Below are 22,390 nucleotides of genomic sequence, written 5' to 3' on the forward strand. Positions count from 1 at the left end.
TGGGTAATGAGCTTACACCACAGGAAAAGAGAAATTTAGGTCACTCATTAGAAAAATAAACCTGGTAAGCATAGCAGAGTGCTACTACAGGCTCTATGCCTAGAGGTCCCTGAGGAGTGTAACCAGATGTCAGAAATAACAGGCTACCCTTGAGATCAGCCCTGGAAGTCATCCTTTAACCATCACCATCCCATCTGTGGGTGGGCACCAAGAAGAGAAAAAGCTCCCACTGTAGACAAAATGCTGCCTCAGTCTCACATTTGTGCAATGTGAATAACCACTCTGAGAAAGACAGAGGCATGAGAAGATGCACGAATCCCCTTGGCCTGACAAGGGAAGCAGTGGAAGTTTCCTGAAGGCCACAAAGCATCTGCTTCATTTCACAGACTGCAGACAAAACCAGAGACTGAATGCACTCTGCAAACACAGCAAAGGAGCACGGCAGTTTTCCCCTTTACTTTCGGAGCTGTAGCATAAGCAAAATCCCTGAAGGCTATCACTGACCGACCCAAAGAAATGAAGCTGATCCACTTTCCTCATCAAGACTTTGGCAGGAGCCTGTTATATCAAGGTGGCAATATCAGCTCCTGACTGCACAGAGCAGCAGCAGATGGTCCTAGCACTTCTTCAGTGCCAGAAACACAGGCTGTTGCTGACAGAACCCACTAAAGCCAAAGTAGTGGTTCACCAGCAGTCTGCAGGAAAAAAAAAAGAAAAAAAAACAGGAACTATCCATTGGCCAGGAACTCAGGGCCAAGGAGAGAGGCCAGATGGCTGGGTATCACATGGACATCCAGCAAGGAAGCACAGACAGAATAGGGCAGACAGTACATCAGGGGGAGAAGCAGGAATAAGACAGACATGAAAAACTGGTCAGCCACGTGCAGAATTACAGGAGTTCTAAACTACACTACTCCAATAGGACTGTGCTCAATGAATAGCAACAGTGATCAGACATGCAACATGCAGCAAGGGAGAAAGGGAAACCTCTTGGATCACAAGGAGTGAAGTCCAATGGGCAAAGCAAGATGCCAACACTTAAACCTCAGCTTAAACCTTCAGGTCGGCACAACCGGAAGGCAGCAGGGTGCAGAGAAAAGGAGTCACCTTCACCTTACTGTGCCAAGTGGTACAGCTCCACAGTGTGTGCCCTTCCACCAGCAGCAAGCTGCCAGCATGGCAGGCAGTGCTCACACAGGGAAGACATCACACAAGGCAGGGATAGCATTCAGAGATGAAGATTTAATTTTCTGTCAGCAACTCTAAGGAATCATCACAATTACAAATGTTTGCTCGCATCAGGCTCAGAAATGTGTGGAGGAAAGCTAGCAACAGCTTTGCCCCTACACAAAATACTACCAGGTGACAACAGTTGACAACTTGTCTCAGGTAACAACTACTTGGCTGTTACCCCATAGCGCACTGCACTGGCACAGGACTTAGCCTAGATCAAACAGATCAGTGTAAGGAGTTGATTTGGATGTGCTAAAGATGCAGCTCTAAGTGCCTGAAGATCAGGCTGCTGTCCAACAAGAACTAAGGCAGCTCATGCTGTCCCCACCTCTTGGGGCTTATCATATTGCAAGGGGTACTTGATTGAAGGTCAAAATAAGACTATTCCTGATTGAGCTACTGCTCCCATCTTTATTAAACCCCAAGAGGCGTGGACATGGCAAGCTATGAGTAAGACAGGACTACACATTACAACTTCGGTGAGTTCATGTAAGTTTGGTTGTTCGTGTGCTTCACTGGATTTTTGTGACAGCCTCGTGGATGGACTTGGCCACGTAGTCCAGGTTCTTGGTAGTCAGACCACACATGTTGATGCGCCCACTAGCCATCAGGTAGATGTGTTTTTCTTTGATCATGTACTCCACTTGCTTAGCTGGGGAAGCAATTAGACATTAGGTCAGAGCAGTAATTCCAAAGCTTAAAAAAGACCAAAGAACCAGGTTAAGCTGCTTGAATCTTCCACAATAAGCAAAAGACTTTCAGCACCGGACCCTAAAATGCTGATGCTTCAGCCCTGCCTAGCTCTAACAGCAGCAATATCAGGTCACCCAAGAAATTCCTGCCTCGACTATTTCAGCCCCTTTCACCCTCAGCACCACCCTTTTCACGCAATCCCCACTTCCCTTCCTAAGGCAGCAATAAAGCTGTACTTTGTACTTACGGTTCAACCCTGTAAAGCTAAACATGCCAATTTGATCTGTGATGTGGTTCCAGGTGCCCGGGGTCCCAAGGGACTCCAGGCGAGACCGGAGCTCTGAGCGCATCAGCAAGACCCGATCTGCCATTGTCTTCACATTGTCCTTCCTGCAGCAGCAAGAAGCAGAGAGTAAGGGCAGGCACCTACCTGGTTTAGAGCCTAACACCCACAGAGAAAACCTCTCCTTTCCCTCTCCACTGGTCCTAAGACACCTACCACTCAGCAAAGAGCTGTGGGGAAGTCAGTGTAGTCGCTACAATGCGTGCTCCCTGGGAGGGAGGGTTGGACCAAGTGGTACGCACAATCTTCTCCATCTGGGAAAGCACACGCTGCACATTGTCTTCATCCTTCCCCACCACAGTCAGGTTCCCCACACGTTCATCTGCAGAGAAGCCAAGAGAAATGACTAACTGGTCCTACACATTGCTGCAAAGTAGGGCTCTGCCCTCCTCCAAGCATGCCAGCCCCATATGTCTGGGTATGATGCCTCTGGGCCAGCTTACTACCAGACACTCACTGTAGAGCCCAAAGTTCTTGGAAAACGACTGTGCACAGAAGAGCTCAAAGCCCTCGGAGACAAAGTATCGCACAGCCCAGGCATCCTTGTCCAGGCTGCCAGAGGCAAAACCTTGGTATGCAGAGTCGAAGAACGGAAACAGGCACCGTCGCTGTAAGGAGGAACAGTGTTAGAGGGAAATCCCATTTCCACAACCTTCACTTTACCCCCCACCGCTGTCCCCCACTGGAGGGCAAATGACTACTGAGCTTCTAGATGAATACAAAGGAAACATGGCCCAGAAACATCGGACTACAGTCTTTTCACTAGAGGTAGAGGAAGGCTGAGGTGGTCAAGAAAAGGTCAAATGCAAAAGAAAACTGTAGCAGTTCTCTCCCTCCTATTCTAAAGGAAGTAGGGCACAAGATAAGCACTGCCTTACATCTTAGTATTGAGCACCTGCGAAAAGCAGGTGCCACCAGAGAATCTTTCTAGCACAGAAAACCCTCGCTGCAGCTTCTCCTACTGAGTCTGAAGGTAAGAATTTCGAGGCATGAGCAGAACTGGGATGTTTCCATCCTCGGAGCCCTCTATTTTCAAGTACAGACTATCAGTATCCTGGTAGCCTCTCCCTTCAATACCTGCCCTATGGGACACTTCTAGCTCCTGCCACATCTCATGCCATTTCCTGGAACCTGATTTGGATGCGAGTGCTCCAGCTGGCACAAGAGCTTTCTGTGCACTCCACACTGACATAGCCCTGTCAGAAGCTCATACCTTCATAACAGCAGCAATCTGCTTCCATTGGTCTGGAGTAGGGTCTGTACCCGTTGGGTTGTGTGCACAGGCATGAAGGATGAAAATGGAGAACTCTGGGGCTTTCTGGGGAGAGAACAGGTCTCTGTCATATACAGTACCACACCAAAGCACCCACGGCAAAGAGAGAGGCTGTGAGCTGCTCTGGGCACCAGCAGTCTTTTCAGCAGGGATGCACTTTCAGAGCTCAACCAGCTGCTGACTGCCCTGGACCAAGCTCAGCCCATCCTATCCCATCCCATTACTCACCTCCATGTCATCCAGCAGCCCCTGGAGGTCCAACCCCCTCTTGGCAGCATCCCAGTAGTGGTAGGTTCTAATGTCTTTAAACCCAGCATCCATAAATACAGAGTTGTGGTTCTCTGAGGAAAGAAGTCACAGATCATGAGATGCAAGCCCAGCAAAGCCCATTCTGTCCTAATAGCTCCCTAAATAGCACCAAAACACAGAGACAGAGCCTTAACCCAAAAAAAGAAAGGGTTTCCTGGCCTCCAGTCCCCTGACCCAGGGAGGAAGCAGCACCAGGGCAGCACTCACCCCATGTTGGGGACGAGACGTACACAGGAGTGGCGGTGTTGTTATTCCCATTGTACCAACGCCTTAGGAACTCGGCACCTATACGCAGAGCGCCTGTCCCACCCAAGCCCTGGACACTTCCAACCTGGAAAAGAGAAAGAAGCCACAGGGTCAGCCTGCACGCACAGAGCATGGCAATAGGCAGAGCGAGCTGGGACAGCAGACCCACCCTCTTCTGTGCAATGGCCGGGCTGTCGTCACCCAGCGCGATGCGGGAGGCATTGGCGCGGAACTCAGGCAGGCCGAGGATGGGCAGGTACTCGTGGTTGAGGCTGCTGTCGCCAGCGATCAGCTGCTCCACTTTCCTCACCACCGGCAGGACCCACGGCTGGCCTTCATCCGTGCGGTATGCTGCGGGCAGAGCAGGGGCCAAAAATACAGGTCATGACCTTCGCCAGGCCTGCACGCATCTGACCTTCCGGGTCACGCCGTCACCACCCGCGCTGGACGCCGCCATGGGCGGCGGGGCCCGCCCCCTGGAGAGAGGCCTCGCTACGCCCACCGCCGGGCCCCGGCCTCGTCCCCGGGACAGGGCCCCGCGACGAAGAGGGAGGCCTCGGACTCACCGCCCACACCCAGGTTGACCTTCCGCGAGTCGCCGTCCTCCCGGAAGTCTGCCGTCAGCTTGAAGACAGCGACGGGCGGAGCGCGAGGCACGGCGGCGAAGATGGAGGCGGCCATGGCGGTGCGAACGCCGCACGGTGCGTTACAACCGCCGCGCGGATCCTGGAGGAGACCCTCACCTTCAGCGGCGGGGCGGGGCCGCCGGGCACCTCCGCCAATCAGTGCGGCGCCGTGACAGCCGTGCCCTATACTTCAGCCAATCAGCGGCAGCCGAGCGGTCGGGTGGCGGCGGCGCCCATTGGCTGGCGGCACCGCGGCTCCACCCACTCCATGGCGGTGGCCGCGGGAGCCGCGCCCGCGCGTCGGGACGGCCGGAGTGCTGAGCGTCCGCGGGTGCGGTGCCCGCTGGGTACGGTGCGGTACCCAGAGCACAGCGCGGCCCCAGCGCCGCCCCTTCCGGTGACCCGGTGTGCCGCCGCCTGCCGGCAGCAGCCCCGCTCAGCCCCCGGCAACGGTTGCTAATTGCGGAGATTCGCGTTCTCTCGTGCCCCGGGTGCGGCGCGATGCTTTCGGTCACGGGGACTCGCTCGGTCGCCGGCAGCGGGCAGCGAAATCCTTCCCAGAGGGCTTAGGCGGGGGATGCTCCGCGCTGCGGGTCCGCGGCTGTGCCGGGCGGGGACGGCAGAGGGCAGAGCCGCCCCGCGCATCCCGAGGCTCTGCCGCTCAGCGGGAGCCCGGCGTGGCCCCGTCGGATCCCGGTGCGTCGGAAGTTGGTGGGAAACCTGCGGCGCCTGGGAAAGTCTTCAAGGCAAACAGGAAGGGCGTCGCCAACCGCAGCCTCACTGGTGCGACTCGAAGATGCGCACCGCTCCCCTTGACACCGAGAAGGGTGTTCACCAAGTGTTTGCCGGGTGTTCGCCGTTCACCAAGTGTTTTCTCAGAGGGGCGGTGTCACTGTGCCTTTGGGAGCCTTGCCCCGGCCACGCTGCAAGCCCACTTGGGACCTCGAAAGAATAACAGTGGGAAAGGCAGGGAGATCCAACCAGCCCTCGGGGTTTGCTCTGGTTGGGGTTCTTAGACCGAATGGGACAAAACCTCTGTTGGACCCTGGGAAAAAGCTGAGTGGGAGCCCAGGAGGAGCCCAGGTTGCAGACACAGTGATGAATTGCAAACTCCTGATGTTGTCAGGTGTTGTGAGGGCACCTGAAAACCCTAATCATAACCGTAACATTAACCTTATTCCTAACCCTAATCTCAACCCTAATCTTATTCATATCCTCAGCCCTTACCCTATAACCTGATAAAGGGCTCTCAGGCTTCTTAAGGGCTATGGATGCTGCTAAATGCAATGATGAGCAAAGATGTGGTGATGAGAAGAGAAGCAACTGCTGAAAATGGGCACTGGGGGACAAATGGGGCTGCCCACTATGGTGTTCAGGAGGAATAGAGCCCTGCTCAGCTGGTGGGTCAGGCTAAACACGTCAGTTGAGAGCTGCCTATTTCTGGAGCAGACAGAAGTGCAGGAGAGCCCTGAGACTGGCAGCCTTTTGCTGCTCTTACTGGTTCCTGACCCAAGCGCTGGGACATCTGGGGACAGGGCCAAGCCCTTTCCCAATGTAGGGAGGTCAGGAAGGCACGGCAGTGCTGCCTGCCAAGCCGGCTGTGTCCAGCCACTGGGCAGGACAAAAAAAAAAAAAAAAAAAAAAAGTTTTCCCCAGATGAGCTCTGTCTGTTTCCCCTTCACCAGGAGCTGTAGGCAGCACAACAGTGTGGTGTGGGGCCAGCAGGAGCTACCACTGGAGCAGTGGGTGCCCCTAGCCACATAGTGTGGGGTTCCCTTGGGTGCAGCTGCAGAAGGGAGACAGGCACAGGGCAGCAGGCGGCTGTGCCTCACCGCATTCCCGCAGCCCTGCGCTTTCATCTCTCCAGCCCACACAGAGGGTGCCACCGAGATGCATGAAAAAGCAAGAGCAACATGGGAGTGGGCCTCGGGGCAGCCGCCCTTCATCTGCTCTGCTCGGAGTGACAGCCCGCAATGACCTGCCACTCACCGGGCAGGCTGCACCCCGTGCCCGCAGCCCGCGGCGCACACCGCACGTAGGCACTCCCCCTGCGCTCAGCCCCTCAATGCGGGCACAGCTCCTGCACCCGTGAACATGGGGAGCCTCGCGAATCGCTTTCCTCCCGCGGCCCGGTGCCGTGCCCGAGATACCCGGCGCACCGCGCCCGTTCCCAGCCTCCCTCCCTCCGCATCCAGCTGTTTTCTCAGTGCAGGATTCAGACAGAGAGGGGGGTAAAATGTTTTCATTCCAAGCTCCCGGGGTCAGGTCATGGTTTGTCTAAATGGCTTTTGTTGCTGTAATTATCAGATTAGCTGATCTCTGGCAGTGCGTTTAGGGGCAGCTACATTAACTACGATCCAACTCCCCGTCCCCCGTCCCCCGTCCCCTGCCCGGCGGGGGCAGTGGCTGTGTAAAGCAACGACAGGGGACTGTGATGGCATAAGAACCGTGTGGATGGCGTGCTCTTTCTTTGTGCCCAGCACACGGCAGCATCTTTTGGGGAGAGCCCAACCTGCAACACCATGGAGCCTCATTCCAGGCACCTGCTCAGCGTGCAGACATGGGATGGGGGTATTGAAGTGTCTCCCACCAGGTGATCCATGTGAGTTCTGGGGGGCTCTGGGATGAAGCAGCAGAGCAAGTGCATGTCCATGAGAGGGGCACCCTCCAAGCAGCAGGGAGGCATGGGAACAGGAACACAAGATAGCAGGGGAAATGGAGAGTGTGAGATGAGAGCAGGGCAAAGGGCAGATAAAGCGAGACTAGGAGTTCCTAGCCAGATCATCCCCGTGTCCATCTGTCAGCACCCCCAAGTGCTGATGGCACCGGACACTCGTGGCAGCCAGGACTGCCGGCTCCACCATGGGGCACTGATGGGGGCTTTCAGGGCTCCCAGCCCGTGGCCATACAGGTTTCCTGCTGCCCAGCCTCAGGGGAAGAAGCCTGGGGGGTTTCTCCCACTCAAAACCCACTTGTCTCTCTGGAGCACATGTGAGCACTCTCTAGCCCCCACCTCCTGCCTCAATTCCCAAACACCATGTTCCTTCAGGAAGTACTGACTTCAGCAAAATATAAATATTAATAATAAAAAAATAGTGAAAGATATATTCCTGTCATTTTTCTTAATCCACACCATGAAAGAGCTTGGTTAGCTCCAAAGCTATCTTCCCTGCTCTGGAAATGGGGGTCTAACACCAGGCAGCAAGGACATGGGGCACATCCACCGCTTGCCTGGACTCAAGCTCTCCCACTGCTGGGCACCACCAGAGGTTCACCAGTGCTATTTAAGACCAGAGGCACACTGGTACTGGTGCTCCTGAGGACCATGGCCATTGCGTGATCCACCAAGAAAATGAAGCCATCATTAGAGGTGTTTTCCTAAGAGTGCAAAGGACTGAGTGGAGAAGAGACACAGCGATTGGTCCCCAGCATCCCCACTGCTGTGTCAAGGCATGGACTTCCGCACAGCTGGGGTTGGGGGGATGGAGGCACAGCCGGTCCCAGCTGTCCCCTCTGGACAGCGTGCATTACTCTGCCCCATCAGGATGAGAACAGGGAACAGGAGCCCAGCGCCTCGCTGGGCGCCCGGTGCTGTGAGTGGGTTCTGAATTCTGATGTAGGAGCAGATTTACTGAAAACAATTTATTTAATATCAAAAAATAATTTCTGATGGCGTTTTGGCTGGCGTCAGCCAAGTGCTTACTCACACGGGAATTCAAACAAAGGCAGCACTGGCATGCAGCCAGGGGGTCGGGCGCTGGGTGGTCGTGTCCATCCCGGCCTCGGACCCGCCTCTGGGTCACTTGCGGGCTTGTGGCATGATGTCTCCATTCATTTATTTATTGGAAATGTTTGAACAGGAAATGCTAATGGTTTGAGTTTTGGAGACAGCTGGAGGGGTGCAGCAGGAGCTGCTGGGAAGGGGAGGGTGTGCAGAGACTGGGTGCTCTGGGGAAACGAAGTTGGTACCGCTGGGACCTGTCCCCTCCATATATTTGGGGTGGAAGAGTCAGCAAAGGTGAGGCTGGGGATGGCCCTGGAGGCCCTGCTGCCTCCTCTTCCAATTGCAGGCATTGCAGGCACCCATGCGGAATACGCAGCACCACTGCTGCCCACAGCCATGGATGGGATGGGGACCATGGATCCTGTGGGTCCCACCTCTGTCCCCTGAGGCTTGGTGGTGCCCGTGGGAGGGATGGGATGTGAAAGCTGCCCCCACTGCCAGGGGGTCGAGAGGTTCCGCCACAGCCTGGCTCTGGAATGGGCTGTTCCTGCATTTGCTGATAACAGAGGAGGTGAAGCCTGACCCAGGAAAGCAGGCAAGATCCGCAGAGATAAACTCCCTGCAGCAAGACAAAGGCACTGACCTCTGCACAGCCCGAGCCACTGCATTCCCACAAGCACAGCAACAATTGCCCAGGAGCAGCAGCGAGACCTGCACCAGCCCTGTGGCAGCACCAGCACCTCCTGCAGCATCACTGTGCGGCAGCCAAGGCACTGCTGTTAACCAGATCTGTCTTAGGTATCAATCAGATCTGTTGCAGGTACCAGCTGCTCAGGCAGGGGCAGTCATTGCTCCTACCTGCATGGTAGGAGCATGCATGAGCTGCAGCATGGCCATTGCTCACTCTCCATTTAGCAGTGCAGCATGTGCAATGCTGCCTGCATTGCATGGACAGAGAGCACATGCACACTGCATAATCAAAGGCACAGCATTCCTGGGTCCAACCATCCACAGCCCTCCCCCTATTCCAGACACTAGAGCTCAGCAAAGCAGATGCTCACCTGTATTCCCCACCTTCCATTTCTATACCTGCACTTGCAATGCAAACTTGCTTTAGTTTTCATTCCTAAGTGCAGTGGAGTATCTCGTGCACTTGTGCAGTTCAGAGTGGGCTTTGCACCACTGTGAGGGCTGTGTGCCAGCTGGCACTTTCGTGCACCCAGTGGAGCCGAACCTCTGCTTCTGCACCTCCGCAGCTGGCATCTCCGGTATCTCCCTGCCTGGCACCGCACACCCTGCCCCTCTGCCAGCACTGCCCTGGGACAGCAAAAGCTGGAAAAGGCAGAGGCGCTTAATGGGATTTGCAGAAGCAGCCAGCTCAGTTACAGCGTCATGCCTGTTGTCTCAGGCGTGTTTTTTAAATCTTTATCTCTGCATCATTAAACACTGATTTGCATTTGAAAAGGCTCCCTTTAGTTCCCTACCTCTGAAATGAGGATAACTCTCCTTTACCTCATCGCAGGGTTACAAGGATAAACAGATTAAAGGCTGCGAGATATTGTGGCAGAGAAGGTTAAGCAGGACCCTGTGACAGACAGCCCACGGGCAGGAGCGAGCATCAGAACCACGCTCAGCACAACCAGCGACCCACCTCTGTGCCATGCAAATATCCCACATCCCAGTGCTGGCGCTGCCTTCCCAGGACACGTCCCTCTGCCAGCCAAAACCCTGAGGGGCTGCTCCCACGGCCAGGGACACCCACCGGGCCCCAGTCCTGGGAGCGGGGAGAGCTGGTGACAGGGAGCTGGAAGGCATCAGTGTGGCAGGTATAGCACAGAGGGCACTCAGGGCTGGGATGGCAGCCCGAGAACGTGCACTTCTGCAGAGAGAGATGGTGGGGGGAAAGGATGAGCCAGATAATCGCTGTCTGGAAAGTCTCACCCGGGTCCCTAGTAAAATAATGGCACAAATATTAAGAAAAGGAGCTCTATAAACATCTAGAGGATAATGAAACCATGAGCTATAAGCAGGATGGGATTTGTAAATAAAGGGCCGTGCCAAAAACAACAAGCCTTCCATAATTGTTTTGGATAGAATGACAAGATGAGTGCGTGAAGGGGACTCGGCGGATGTCATGAGAGGGGACCTGGAAGCACCGGGTCTGTCCCTGCCTGGCCACTAAGACCCCCAGCACATTTGGGCAGGTCTCTGTGCTGGGAGACATGCAGCAGTGTCCTGGCACCGTCCTGCTGATGGGGCTGGCACCTGGGGATGTGCCTCACTCTGGAGCTTGGACCTGCTGGCACCTGGTACACATCACCATCAGCTCTGCAATAGCCCACAGCTCGCCCACATCCAAGAACAGGAATGTCCCAGCTGGGATGGCTGCGGACAGAAAGAATGAGAAAGCAAACTGAGTAGGGCCAGCGGCTGGGATATAATGCTGGCACTTCCTAAGCCGTTTTCTAGACTTTGGCAAAGATTTTTGCTTTGTGAACACAACACCAAAATGGCACGTTCTCCAGAGCTGCAGGTTCCTGGTGCACTGTAGCACCAAGTCTTTTGGCCAGACTTGCAGATAACACGCACCTCCTTGCAAGCAGACCTTTGAAATGCAATGTGTCAAAGCACAGAAGTGCTAGCATGGCGCAGACTGAGCACACCTAGTTCTGATGTCACAGTAAAGGCCAAGCAGGGGCCTGGCCAAAGCATATCTGTCTGCGGAGCAGGGCTGGCTCCCTTGGACTGGAGATAGCAGAACTGCAGAGAGTGCACTGCAGTGCTCACCCATAGAGCCACACACAAACTGAGGGTGAAATGCACCATATATGGTGACAATGTTATTAGCCCCTAGCTGTCTTAATAGGAGCTTCTCAGGAATTCTTGCTTGAAAATTACAAAAAAAAAAAAAAGGTTTGGACATGAGACTAAAGCATGGATATAAAACAGGGATTGGCGTGATGTCCCATTTTAAAAAGTACAGAAGAAGGCAGAAATGAAGATGTGGTTTCCCTTCACCTTTTTTCAGTCTCCCATAGTACCCTCTAGCCAGACTGGGAAGGTACAGGCTGGAAGCAGGGAGCACGTGGGTTAAAAGCTGAGAGCACAGGGGCCCAGGGAGACCACGACATCTCCATCTTCAGACATTCCCAAAATTTGGCTGACAGAGGCCTGACCAGCAGGCTTTACTGCCAAAGCTCCCAAGGCCAAAATTATTCTGTGAAATGAGAGAGGGTGCAGAAAACAGCCATGGAAAAGACACCAGAGCAGGAGAACGCACCCCACAGTGACAGAATCAAGCTCGACCTGTTTTCCTCTTAAAAAAGCTTTAGAAATTTGACTGCCATGCACAAGTGCTCTGATAGTAAGAAAATACTGTGTGCCAAAGTGTTTTTATTCCAGCCAAAAAGGCAGAAGAAAAATCAATGGCTGGAAATTAAAAGCCAGACAAAGCTGCATAAGAAATAAGACGTACATTTTCTAAGCGATGCTGATTAGCCGGTGGATTAACATCCATCCTTCAGTAAGATAAAACCCTGAGCTCCCTCGCTTCTCCAGACCACGTGCTTTTGTACATGAGCAAAAACCCACATTATTCGGATCCCAAAAGAGTAACCCGACGCGGCGCTCGGGGAGATCCAAATAGGTGATTGAATGACTAACTCTGATCTTAAACATTGCGAGTAAAAATATATCATGTTTCTTGTAGGCGCACAAAAATTCACATTGCATGAACTCAGCGTAAACACGAAACATAGACATCTGTGGGCCTGCAGATTGGGGGGGGGGGGGGGGGAACCGCTGCTCGTCCTGCTTGACAAACACCAAAACACCCAACCCAAGGCTGAGCGGAGGGAGGGAAACCACGAGCAGGACATGAGCTCACAGCACTGCAGGTCTGTCAGCAGACTCATCAGCAAGACGGGGTGCTCCTGGATCCCACATGTAGGTGCACGATCAGCTGGATCGGAAGAGAAGGTCTCTCTGTGCGTGGCTCGCTGAGGAGTGCACAGCACATATGACCTTCCAGGGGGTGTACAGAAATGGGCAAAAGATTGGATTTGGAAAAGAAAATGGAAAAGAAAAAGGAAAAAAAAAAAAGAAGTGCTTAGGAGTAAATAACAAAAATGCTGGTGGAGATTATGGAAAACCTGGACGACATCCACCGCTGAAGAAAAACACACCTGGCAAGGACCCGTCCTGAATAGACTGGCTAGAGGCAAAATGATCTCTTTCTAGTATCTGTATTCACAGAATCATAAAATATAAGCCTAGGAGGCCCTTGAAAGTTCACCCAGCCTGTCTGCCTGCCGCCAAAGGAGGCAAACCCTTCCTGGTGGAGTTTTGTCTAAACTACAAGAAGCCGCTAGTGCTGAAGACGGCTCCCAAGAAAAACGAGTTTCAATTCTCCTTTGCTGCTGTCATTGCAGGGTGAGCCCATGGTTCCTTGTTCTTTCCACCCTGAAAACAAGGAATATCCTATTATCTCTCGCTTTGTAGCTGTGCCTCATGCATTTGAAGACTTTTATCTTATTTCCCTACAGTCGTCTCTTCTTGATACTAAGCTGCCCTGGTCCTTCAGCCTCCTCCAGTATGTCATGTTTTCTGCATTTCTGATCACCCGTGTTCCTCCCTGGGCTTTCTCCCAGAACCACGACTTGAAACACTCAGCCCGAAGTGGGAACAGGCACTTAGGCTGACACTCTGAGTGCAGCAGGATCACATCAGGTGTCCCACAGACACCTTATTTATGTGCCCCAGTCTGAGTCTGCTCTTCTCACTCAGCAAGACGCTGCTGGCTCGTGCTCCCCTTGGGTCCCACTGTCACCTCCAGCTACTTTCCCACAGAACAAGCTCAATTCCCAGCCAGTGAGTGTGCAGTTGTTTTTTTTTTCCAACTCATAGAAAAGCCTTATTTTGTTTGTATCAATAGTTTTCTTTCAATTTGTCAAGAAAGGCTGACCTGCATTCTTGCAAGCCCTACCAGATTGGTGCTGCTTAATGACAATCATTGATGAAAGCCTTGGCTAGCACTAGATCCACTGCTAGGTTTCTACCAGTGTCAGAGCACAAATAATTGCTCTTCTGAGTGCTCTCCAACCTATGCAGCCCCACATCCGTCTAGATAATGTTCACCTAGACCTTGCTTATGTCAATCTCACACAGGAACGAGACTAAAGTCCCACAGACAATGAGATTTGGCACATCTATTTCATCCAAGCATAGATATCCTCAAGTAGAAGAAAATCCAGTTGATGTGGCTCTTAGCTGATGGACAAAACTATCACTTATCTCTTTATCTCCACTCACATGTTGCGTCCCTTAATGATGTATTTGCCTGCCTTCAATCTGTTTATGCAAATGTCCCTTTTTTCCTTTGACTCTGCACCTCTGGTCTTGAGTAAAGCTCAGGAACTTGGAAAGATACAGAGGTTCACTGGGGGAAGAAAAAAAAAGGAAGAAAACTGCTCAACAACAACAAAATCCTCGGAACTCACATGTTTATCCAAATTCATCTGAAACTTCTGGGGACAGTGACTTTTTAGGGTAAAATGAAAACAAGTTCAAGTGAGTTTTCCATCCCTGCGACCATACAGCAATTCCAGCCAATCTGAAATAATTTTCCAAGAAGATTTCCTGCAACCCCACAGTGATTAAAGGAAATAACATTGTGAATAAAGGGACATTCTTCAAAGTCAATGAAGGAGCCACAAACGGTACATTCTCACAGAGGGCCGGAAAGCGCCGGCGCGAGGTGGACCTTGTGGTGTGTGGCCCCCCAGAAGGAAGAGGGTGGGATGTTGGGTCCGTCCTTCTTCCCCGGGATGGGGTTGTGACCGGGCTCCTCCCGGGGCAGGCAGCAAGGGAAGAAGCCCCATGGGCTCCCCGTGTTTGGGGGTGAGAGGCTCGGTGGTGGCGAGTGCATCCGGTGGGATCAGGGCTTGGCATCACTCTGCCAATGTGCCACGAGACCTCAGGGACCCTCCCCAAATAGAGGGCTGTACAAAGAGCACTGCTCGTCCTGCTGAGCTGAGCTCCAAACCATAACCTCCTTCTTGGGAAAGCCTCCCTTTGTCTGAACCAAACCTGTGGCATGGCTCTGACACAGACACGGCAAAGCAAACGGGCCTCAAAACCACACTGGTGGAGGCAAAACACTGGGCAAGCAGGGTCCTGCCTGCTCTGCAGCCCCCTGGAACAGCAAGGGCGGGATGAGCACCCGCCCAAAATGGCTGAGCCAGGGGGACTGTCAGAAACCCGCCTTCCTGGTTAAAACAAAGGGAAGGGAGTGTGGCAAGCTGGAGGGGAAGGCGAGAGGGGGCTGCCTGCAAACCCAAACACACATGCTTCACTTGGTGCTGTGTAATAAGGGAATTAGCTAATGAGCTTACTGTGGCATGGGGACGAGTCCTTTAGAAATATCATGGCCACCTGGGGAAGCTCGCAGAGGAGCTGGGCGGCCTTAATCTGCAGTGCCGGGAGGATGAGATGAGCCCTGCAGCCTCGCTCCCCCACATCCATGGGGCGGGATTCAGGGAAGCAGCACTCCTGGAAGCCTGGGAAATAAACCACAGGGAATAAACCATGCTTCGCAAAAGCCTGGCCACAGGGCTGCTGGGTGCAGCCCATCCCCAGCACAGAGCAGTAATGGATGTCGGCAAACTGAGGAAGTCAACAGTATGGATTTTTTGTTGTTGTTGCAAGCCGTTCAATACAGCTGCATAAAATCTAAGCTGCAAGCGCGTTCCAACGTGAGCATGAGAGCGCTGACTGGAACTGAAAGAGGGCGAGAGAACGCAACGCTACAAGTCACTTTGAACAATGCAAATGTTAAATATACAAATATTCACCAAATGCTTTTTTAGAAAAGTTTCCAGAGAGAAATCAGGTGGGGTTGCAAAAACAAAATAAAACAAAACAAAACAAAACAAAAATCGTTTGCAGCTTAATAAATGAGTTTAAAAACGCAGGGAGGAATTTGTGCACAACACAGTGCTCGTGTGAATGAGGGAAGTCTGAGCAGTGCTGAAGACATAACACTCCTCCGAAGAAAAAGGGAAAAGCAAAACCTTGAGCCAAAAACCAGGCTCCAAAAAACCAGGCTTCCAAAACTTGGAAGAAAGAATTACTCCCACAGCAGTGAGGACAACGTCTGAACCCAGATAATTTCTGGAAAGGCAGAAAATTAGAATTTTAATCACTATGTCAAGGTAGAATTATTATTACTAACAGTGCGAGAAATAAGCTGTGAAAATTACTGAAAATTTTCTTGCCTAAAATGAAATTAATTGAAACCTATTCTGTGTCAAACAGGAGCTTTTCTTTCTTCCTTTCTTCTTTTCTTCCTTTCTCTCTTTCTCTCTTTCTTTCTTTCTCTCTTTCTTTCTTTGTTCCCCCTCTGGCATATTACAAAAAGCAAAAACAAAAACAAAAGCAAACAAACAAAAAAAAACCCCTCAAAGATTGTTTAAATTTCAGTTTCATAAATCAGAAAGCCGACCCAAAAAGTGGACGCTTTCATGCTTCCATTGTCTCCTGCTTCTCCCCAGCCCTGGAGCTGACAGCAGAACACCCTGCGTCCCCACCAGATTTCCTCCCATTTTCTCATCTTGTTCTTCACTTTTCTAAGCACTAGTGCTCATGGAAAGGAGAAAAGAAAAATCCTCAATGTGATATTGCTTGCTTGGTTATTACAGGGCTAGAAGGATAAAATAATAGGAAAACAAAAGAATAAAAAAAGATTTAAAAAAAAGATCTGTAACAGAATAGAATAGAATAGAATAGAATTCGCACCTACACAGAAAAGCGGTGTGAATTACAGTCAGACTGATTGATTGATTGGTTTGTTTCGCAAGGTTCTTTTCTGAAACACTGAATTCAAATTTTTCTTGCTTGGAAAACGAAAATTCAGAGGCCAATTTCTGAGATTCCTGTCGGCCTCACCGAAGCCTTCAGGAGAGCTGCAGAAAAGGAGCTCGGAGCCCATCCTGCATGAGGTGGGACAGAGGAATCGGACTTAGGGGAACACAGCCATGGCTTGGGAGGTGACACAGGGTATGGGGATGGCCCCACAGCTGTCACAGCATGGGGAACTCACACACCTGTGGGGCAGCAAAAGACAGTAGCGCTGGGTTTGGGGCAGGAGGGGAGATGTCCCCTCACCTCTATCCCTGTAGGAGATGCCCCAGGGACTGGAGCTGGGAGCATCGCCCGGCTGGGACAGGACCTGCAGGCCATCCCCTCGTTCCCCACACCTCCGCCTGCTCACAGGGAGTCTGTCACTGTGAACAATGGTCAGCGAGTGTTATTTATTTTCCAAATAAATCAGCAGGTCCCGTGTTGCAGGGCTGGAAAGCGGTGGTGGAGATGAGGCCCTCCCCGAGCCCCGGTCGGGCCTTGAGCCGCTGTCAGGGCTGCAGAGAAACAGCAGCGAACTCTCACGCAAATGGCCTATAAAAAAGGCCCTGTCAAAGGCACCTTGACCTGCGGGCTGGCGGTGCTGCTGGGCTCCCCAGCGGCCCTCCCCTCCCAGGCAGCGCTCCCCTCGCATGATGTATTTCCCCTGCCTTTTTTAGAGCTGCATTATGTTAGCTCCAGGAAACAGCCTCTTCCTTCTTATAAACACAGCCCTGGGTTACTGACCAGCGGCCCTGCCACTCCGCAGCCACTCTCTGTCCATCCATCACACCTCGCTGTCACCCTGGCAACATATCTCTTGGACCGGTCCGGCTCCAGCGATGGGAGAGGCGGGGGTAGCGGGGGGGGGTCACATACACAGAGCACAATTCCAGCCTGCTGACTAATTCCCTGGAAACCCTGGGGCTGCACAATGAGAAAGCCTTTCCGAGGGTGTCTTGAGCGTTACTGGAAGGTCAGCCGAAGGTCGGCGCAAGGACACGGCTCCGTCTTTTCCCTGCCGTCAGCAGGGCGGGTGCGCGGGGCAGGGATGTTTGCAGAAGGGCGCCTAGGCCCAAACAGCCCCGTGGCACAGTGCCGGGCAATGGGGATGGCCTGGGATGGGGCCACCGGGGTGTCCCAGCAGCCAGACAGGCGTCAGTGCCTCCAGCAGTGGCCCCTTCCCTCTAAGTCCCTTGGCTGCCTTCACCCTTCACTAAGTAGGGCGTGCTGCCTTCCGCACAGCCCATGCGCCTGGGGACCACAGGCCCAATGTGGCATTGCACAGATTGCTCACCTCCACGGCCATCCATCTGTGGCTGCAGGGATACCAGAAACTCAGGGATAAACCATGGGTTGCAACAAGAGACCCAGTTTTCTATGAGCCTTGGGCCCACCTGGCCTGTTTGTTGCATGTAGTCCTGAAACGTGGTGAGCAGGAAGGGACATTCATGTCCCACCACTGAAGTGCTACTCCATCCTTCTCTGTACCATAAGCCCATATTGCTACCACCTGCACGTCCCCCAAACCTTTCAAAGGAAACACCGTATGAAGGCTGGAATTGGTGGCCCTGCACATAGGTGGGGGGTTGAAACTAGATGAAACTTTTCAACCCAGGCCATTTCATAGATTCTATGATTCTCTGATTCTGTGTCTGCTCTCAGCTTCACTTCTGCACATTCCCAGTGCAAAGCTGGGAGTCAGAGGAAAAAAAAAAAAAAAAAAAAAAAAAAGCCAAAGCTTTTAAGGACACATCTTCATAAACCAACCCAAAGACCCATGAGGGCAAATCCTCTCTAATCCAGGCTCTTCCTTGGAGGTGTAAGTGGAGTGGAAGGGTGGAGGGAGGTGGATTTAAATGTGGAAAACAGAGTTCTCCATCTCTTAGGTCTGGCAGAGAGCCTACTGATAGACTAAAAACAAGTCTGCGGAGAAGCCTGTGTGGGATAATCCAGCCCTGGCCCCAGAGGGGGCAAGTACAATTAGGATCCTCTCTCAAGTCTCCACTCCAAGATAGAAAAACAGTTTATAATTTCATCCAGAGTTGTTGTTAGAAAGTTCTGATTCATCAAGATACACTAACAATTTCTGTGCAGTAATTACCAGGAGAATTCATTAGACGAGCTCAGAGATAAACTATTAGCAGAGACATTCAGATCTCCCACCTGCTAGGAGCCGCTGTATTTGAGCGATGAGGAGCTGGCGCAAGAGGGAGAGCACAAGTTGCAATGGCAAAATGCAAAAACTACTTTAAAGGAAAATGAAAGAATGAGTGTTTATTAAAAGCACAAGGCGCGGGTGCACACTCCACCATTAACCTTTCCAGCCACAGCAGCCAGACAGGGAGCTGTTTTCCTTTGCTTCCCCTCAGCATACCGCAGTCTCCACCCCAGTGGCCCTTCCACTTCCAGAGGAAAACACGGCACCCGCAGCTCGCTTTTGCAAGCACATGCAAATCACCAGGCCGTGCCCCCTGTAGTTACCCACTGCAAACAGAAAGCACAAGATCCTCCTGCCTTGCTCCTCTCATAGCAGCAGGTAGGCGGGAAGGCTGCTCCAGGTGCATTGTGCTCAGTGCTGCTCAGCTGGTTACAATGAATTATGGACTCAGCAACTGAAGCTATGCATCAGCCCTGGCTGTGGTGCCCCTGGAGCCCCTCTGTGAGTGTCACCAAACTTGTGCACTCCCAACAAAGATGCCACTGCTCTGCACTGCACTACACATTCGCCCCTGTGTCACTGCAGCACAGCCAAAGTTGCAGCACGGTTTCTGCTGAAGTTGTTGCATCCTCTGGAAGTCCTGCGCCTTGGCAAAGCCACGTATGGCACTGTTGGTGCATGCCTGCCGCTTCTGGGGGCAGCTGTTCCCAGGCTGGCCTTACCCACATGGGAACAAGCCCTGCTTGCAGCCACAGGAATCCCGATTAAGCAGTGAGAGAAGTGGGGACTGGCTGCCAGGCAGATGCCCTAAACAAGAGCAACTTATCAGCTCTGTTTCCAAGATGAGACGTGTCAGCACCTCGCGCAGATTCAGCCTGGCTGCTCGCTTCCCCCAAGCACGCCTCTGCTGCAGCTCAAGGGTTTCTCTGTCTCTAAAGGCCGCCTGTGGAAACAGCCGCCAAGCAGCTTGCGAAATTTCTTCTAGAAAAGGCTTTGCTTGGGCTGGGAGAAGCACTGCACCCAGAATGCTTTGGGGAGCGGGAGCCAGCATGCAGCTGCGCTCCTAACACCGTGTTCATCGGGGCCCAGCCCCGGCAGCAGCACGGGGAGGTCCCAAGCCGAGAGGAACACCAAGTGCCGCGGCCGGCGAGGAACACGCACAGCAGAGCCTGACACGGCTAATCCCCCCTGTTTATTATGTAATAAAACGCTTTTCCAGACCTGTTAAAATTTAATTAGTTTAATCTGAATTGTTCCATTTTCAACAGTGCATGCAAACACAGAGCCTGACCCTGCTACTCTCGTGTGAACCATCCCGCGGGCTGTGGTGGGAGCGGGATGGATCCCGCTGACCTCAGCAGGATTACATGCATGAATCAGAGCTGCAGGCCTGGGCTCGGAGCTGCAATTCAGTACCGGGCCGGACGCCAGCACAGGGCCCGGGGTCCACTTAGGCTCCACTTAAGCCCTATGGGATGCAAGTGGTACGCAGGCCTGCGGATGCGAGCGGCGAGCGAGCCTCGTGCTGGGCCTCTGCTGAAGGATGAATTTCAGCTCTGCTTCTTAACCTCACGGAAGCAAACAGGCAGCGATGGCTTCTGAAGCACGGAGCAAAGGTGCTGGGGAAGGACTGGTGAATGCGTGGTGGCGGCGGTGGCCTCAACAGGAGCCCCGGCACAGGAGCACTCGTTGTGGGAGCGCTATGCTGTGATTTATGACAGCTTCTCCTCCAGAGGAAGAGGTGTTTGACAGCCCTCAGCACGTCCACAGCCGCAGGGCCGTGCTGTGCAGCAGAGTGCCTTTGTCAAGCCTGTGTATCCTTTGTGCACAAGAGAAGCCGAATAAAAGCAGACAGGAGGGGGTCCTCGGTGCTGACATTTCCTATCCTGAGTTGCTTCAGATGTGGGATGACCTTTACCTGCTCCTGTGATTTGGCTCACACTGAGCTCAAGATGTCAGGCTCAGTTCCAGAGCTCCATCAGACACTGAAATCAAGGACAACCCTCCCTTTAGGGTCAAAACCCAGTACTCTGCCATGAGCCACTCTCATCCCTTGAAGTGCTGAGCGCTGAACGCTGCACACAGCTGCTGGTATTCAGCACCACTCAGATCCCCTACCTCAGGATCCCAACCTTGAAACGTGCACAGAAACTCTTGGTATGACCCTTTGAAAAAAAAATAAAAGAAAAAAAAAAAAAAAGAAAAAAAACCCAAACAACAAAACCAACAACCATTTATCATGCAGGTTTTGTTTTGGGACAGATTTCCAGCCCATACATCCCTGCAAGAACTGTGAAGCAAATGTAAAACAGCCAATGACAAGTGGAATGATAATAATCTTTAAAAAAAAAAAAAAATTGCAGTGATGTATTTCTCCCCAAAATGGGTACTGCAGGAGTGGTTGTTATTGGCAAAACCAAGTCAGGGGTTCCCAAGACCTGGGAGGCAGGGATGGGTGTTAGAGTGGCAGGATGGTGCAGGAATGGGACCAGATAGGGGGGACGAAAGCAGCAACTGCTGGGGGAGCATACAGCATCCCTGCCTTGGACGTGGCTGCTGAGCCCAAGGATTAAAGAATACATTTCATTCGAAACAAGAGTGGAAGAGTCACTGCTGGGAAAGCGTCGCGTTGGAATAAAGCCATTCTTCGCCCCGGGAGGCTGCGGGCCAGGGCTGCGCCAAGGCGGGTGTGCCAAGGGGAGCGTGTCCCGCCCAGGGCCGGTCGCTGCAGGCGAGGTCGCTCCGTGCCCCCTCGCCGCGGAGCCTCCCGGGGCCGGGGCTCGGTGCGCGGACCTCGGGCGGGCAGCCGGCAGGTGGCCGGCGGTGCGGAGCCGAGAGCGGCGGGGCATCGCTGGTACCGTCCGCCGGCCGCAGTCCCGGTGCCCGCGAGCGGCCCCGCCGTGCGGGGGCGTCCCCGGAGCGCTGCGGTTCTCACATAAATCAGGGCCGAGCCCCTGGGAAAGGGCCATCCTTCACCGGGCGCTGCTGACAGAGAACGAGAAACAGACGGGCCCTGAGATAAACCACGGCGCACAGCGTTTATACAAGGGCAGGCTCTGTGTAAATAGAGCCGGGCGCGGGGGGCAGCTCCCGGCGGCACGGACCCGCACCGGCCCCCACCGGCCCGCGGAGCTCGGGGCCGCCCGGGGCGGCGTGCAGGTGGGCGCAGGCCGATGGTACCCCCGGCAGCCGGCCGGGGCCTCGCCGCCGTGCCCGGCCGCTCCCCGCGCAGCCGTCGGGGCCGGAGATAGCCCCGGCTTAGCGTGTTTGTTTGTTTACGGCCATTAGCGCGGGGCCGGCTCCGGCACTCGGCACCCGCGAGACTAATGGAGCAATTAGCGGCCCCGGGGCTGATAGCATCGCCCCGAGCGAAGGCCCCCGGCCGAGGCAGCGTGCTACCGGGCGGCCCGCGCTCGGGGCCCCGGCGGCTGAGGGGGCTCTCGGGGCGACTCCGCGATGCGCGCGGCCGCTGCAGGGCTGCTCCCCCCTCCTCGGCCTGGGGCGGGGGAGCCTTGGCTCCGCCGCAGCATCCGTACGACGAGCTCCATCCATTACAATAATCCCCTGTCTAAACAGAGCGCAGGAGCGGCCGGGACAACAAGGCCCCGCTGTAAACAGAGCTCAGGGTACGCCGCTAATGATATAAATAAAATAACCACTAATAGCCCGCTGACCCCGGCCCGGTCGCCTTGGGAAAGCCCCGGAGCCGCATCCCGGGGCTGACACCCGGCGGCAGGTACCGGGGCTGCGCCCTGCCCCGGCTCTCGCACCCCCCGCACCTCTCCGGGACGCCGCCGCTCGTCTCGGCCGCCCCAGCACGGACGGGATGGGCCCAAACAGGGCCAACCAAGGCGCGATCCTGCCTCGCTTCCGCGGCTTCCCCAGC

General features: G+C 53.7%; 1 protein-coding gene across 1 annotated transcript; it reads right to left on the reverse strand.

The window, feature by feature from the left end:
* Positions 1-1,222: 1,222 nt before the first annotated feature.
* Positions 1,223-4,848, reverse strand: GOT1 (glutamic-oxaloacetic transaminase 1). The gene is made up of 9 exons (XM_052677839.1): positions 4,664-4,848; positions 4,267-4,448; positions 4,059-4,182; positions 3,771-3,883; positions 3,483-3,587; positions 2,727-2,877; positions 2,426-2,591; positions 2,174-2,316; positions 1,223-1,885 (listed from the first exon to the last, which is right to left on the reverse strand). Exons 1-9 carry the CDS (start codon positions 4,776-4,778, stop codon positions 1,746-1,748), a joined length of 1,239 nt encoding a protein of 412 aa, XP_052533799.1. The 5' UTR covers positions 4,779-4,848; the 3' UTR covers positions 1,223-1,745.
* Between the last annotated feature and the right edge of the window lie 17,542 nt (positions 4,849-22,390).

Source organism: Tympanuchus pallidicinctus, unplaced genomic scaffold (assembly GCF_026119805.1).
Source record: "Tympanuchus pallidicinctus isolate F22 unplaced genomic scaffold, pur_lepc_1.0 scaffold16, whole genome shotgun sequence".
Lineage (NCBI taxonomy): Eukaryota > Metazoa > Chordata > Aves > Galliformes > Phasianidae > Tympanuchus > Tympanuchus pallidicinctus.

Excerpts from the sequence above, each read along its gene's own strand:
- GOT1 (XM_052677839.1), bottom strand. The coding sequence starts at position 4,778 with ATGGCCGCCTCCATCTTCGCCGCCGTGCCTCGCGCTCCGCCCGTCGCT. Across the intron at positions 2,592-2,726 it reads CAAGAACTTTGGGCTCTACA|ATGAACGTGTGGGGAACCTG; the intron begins GTGAGTGTCTGG and ends GCTTCTCTGCAG. Across the intron at positions 2,317-2,425 it reads CCACAGCTCTTTGCTGAGTG|GAAGGACAATGTGAAGACAA; the intron begins GTAGGTGTCTTA and ends TTGCTGCTGCAG.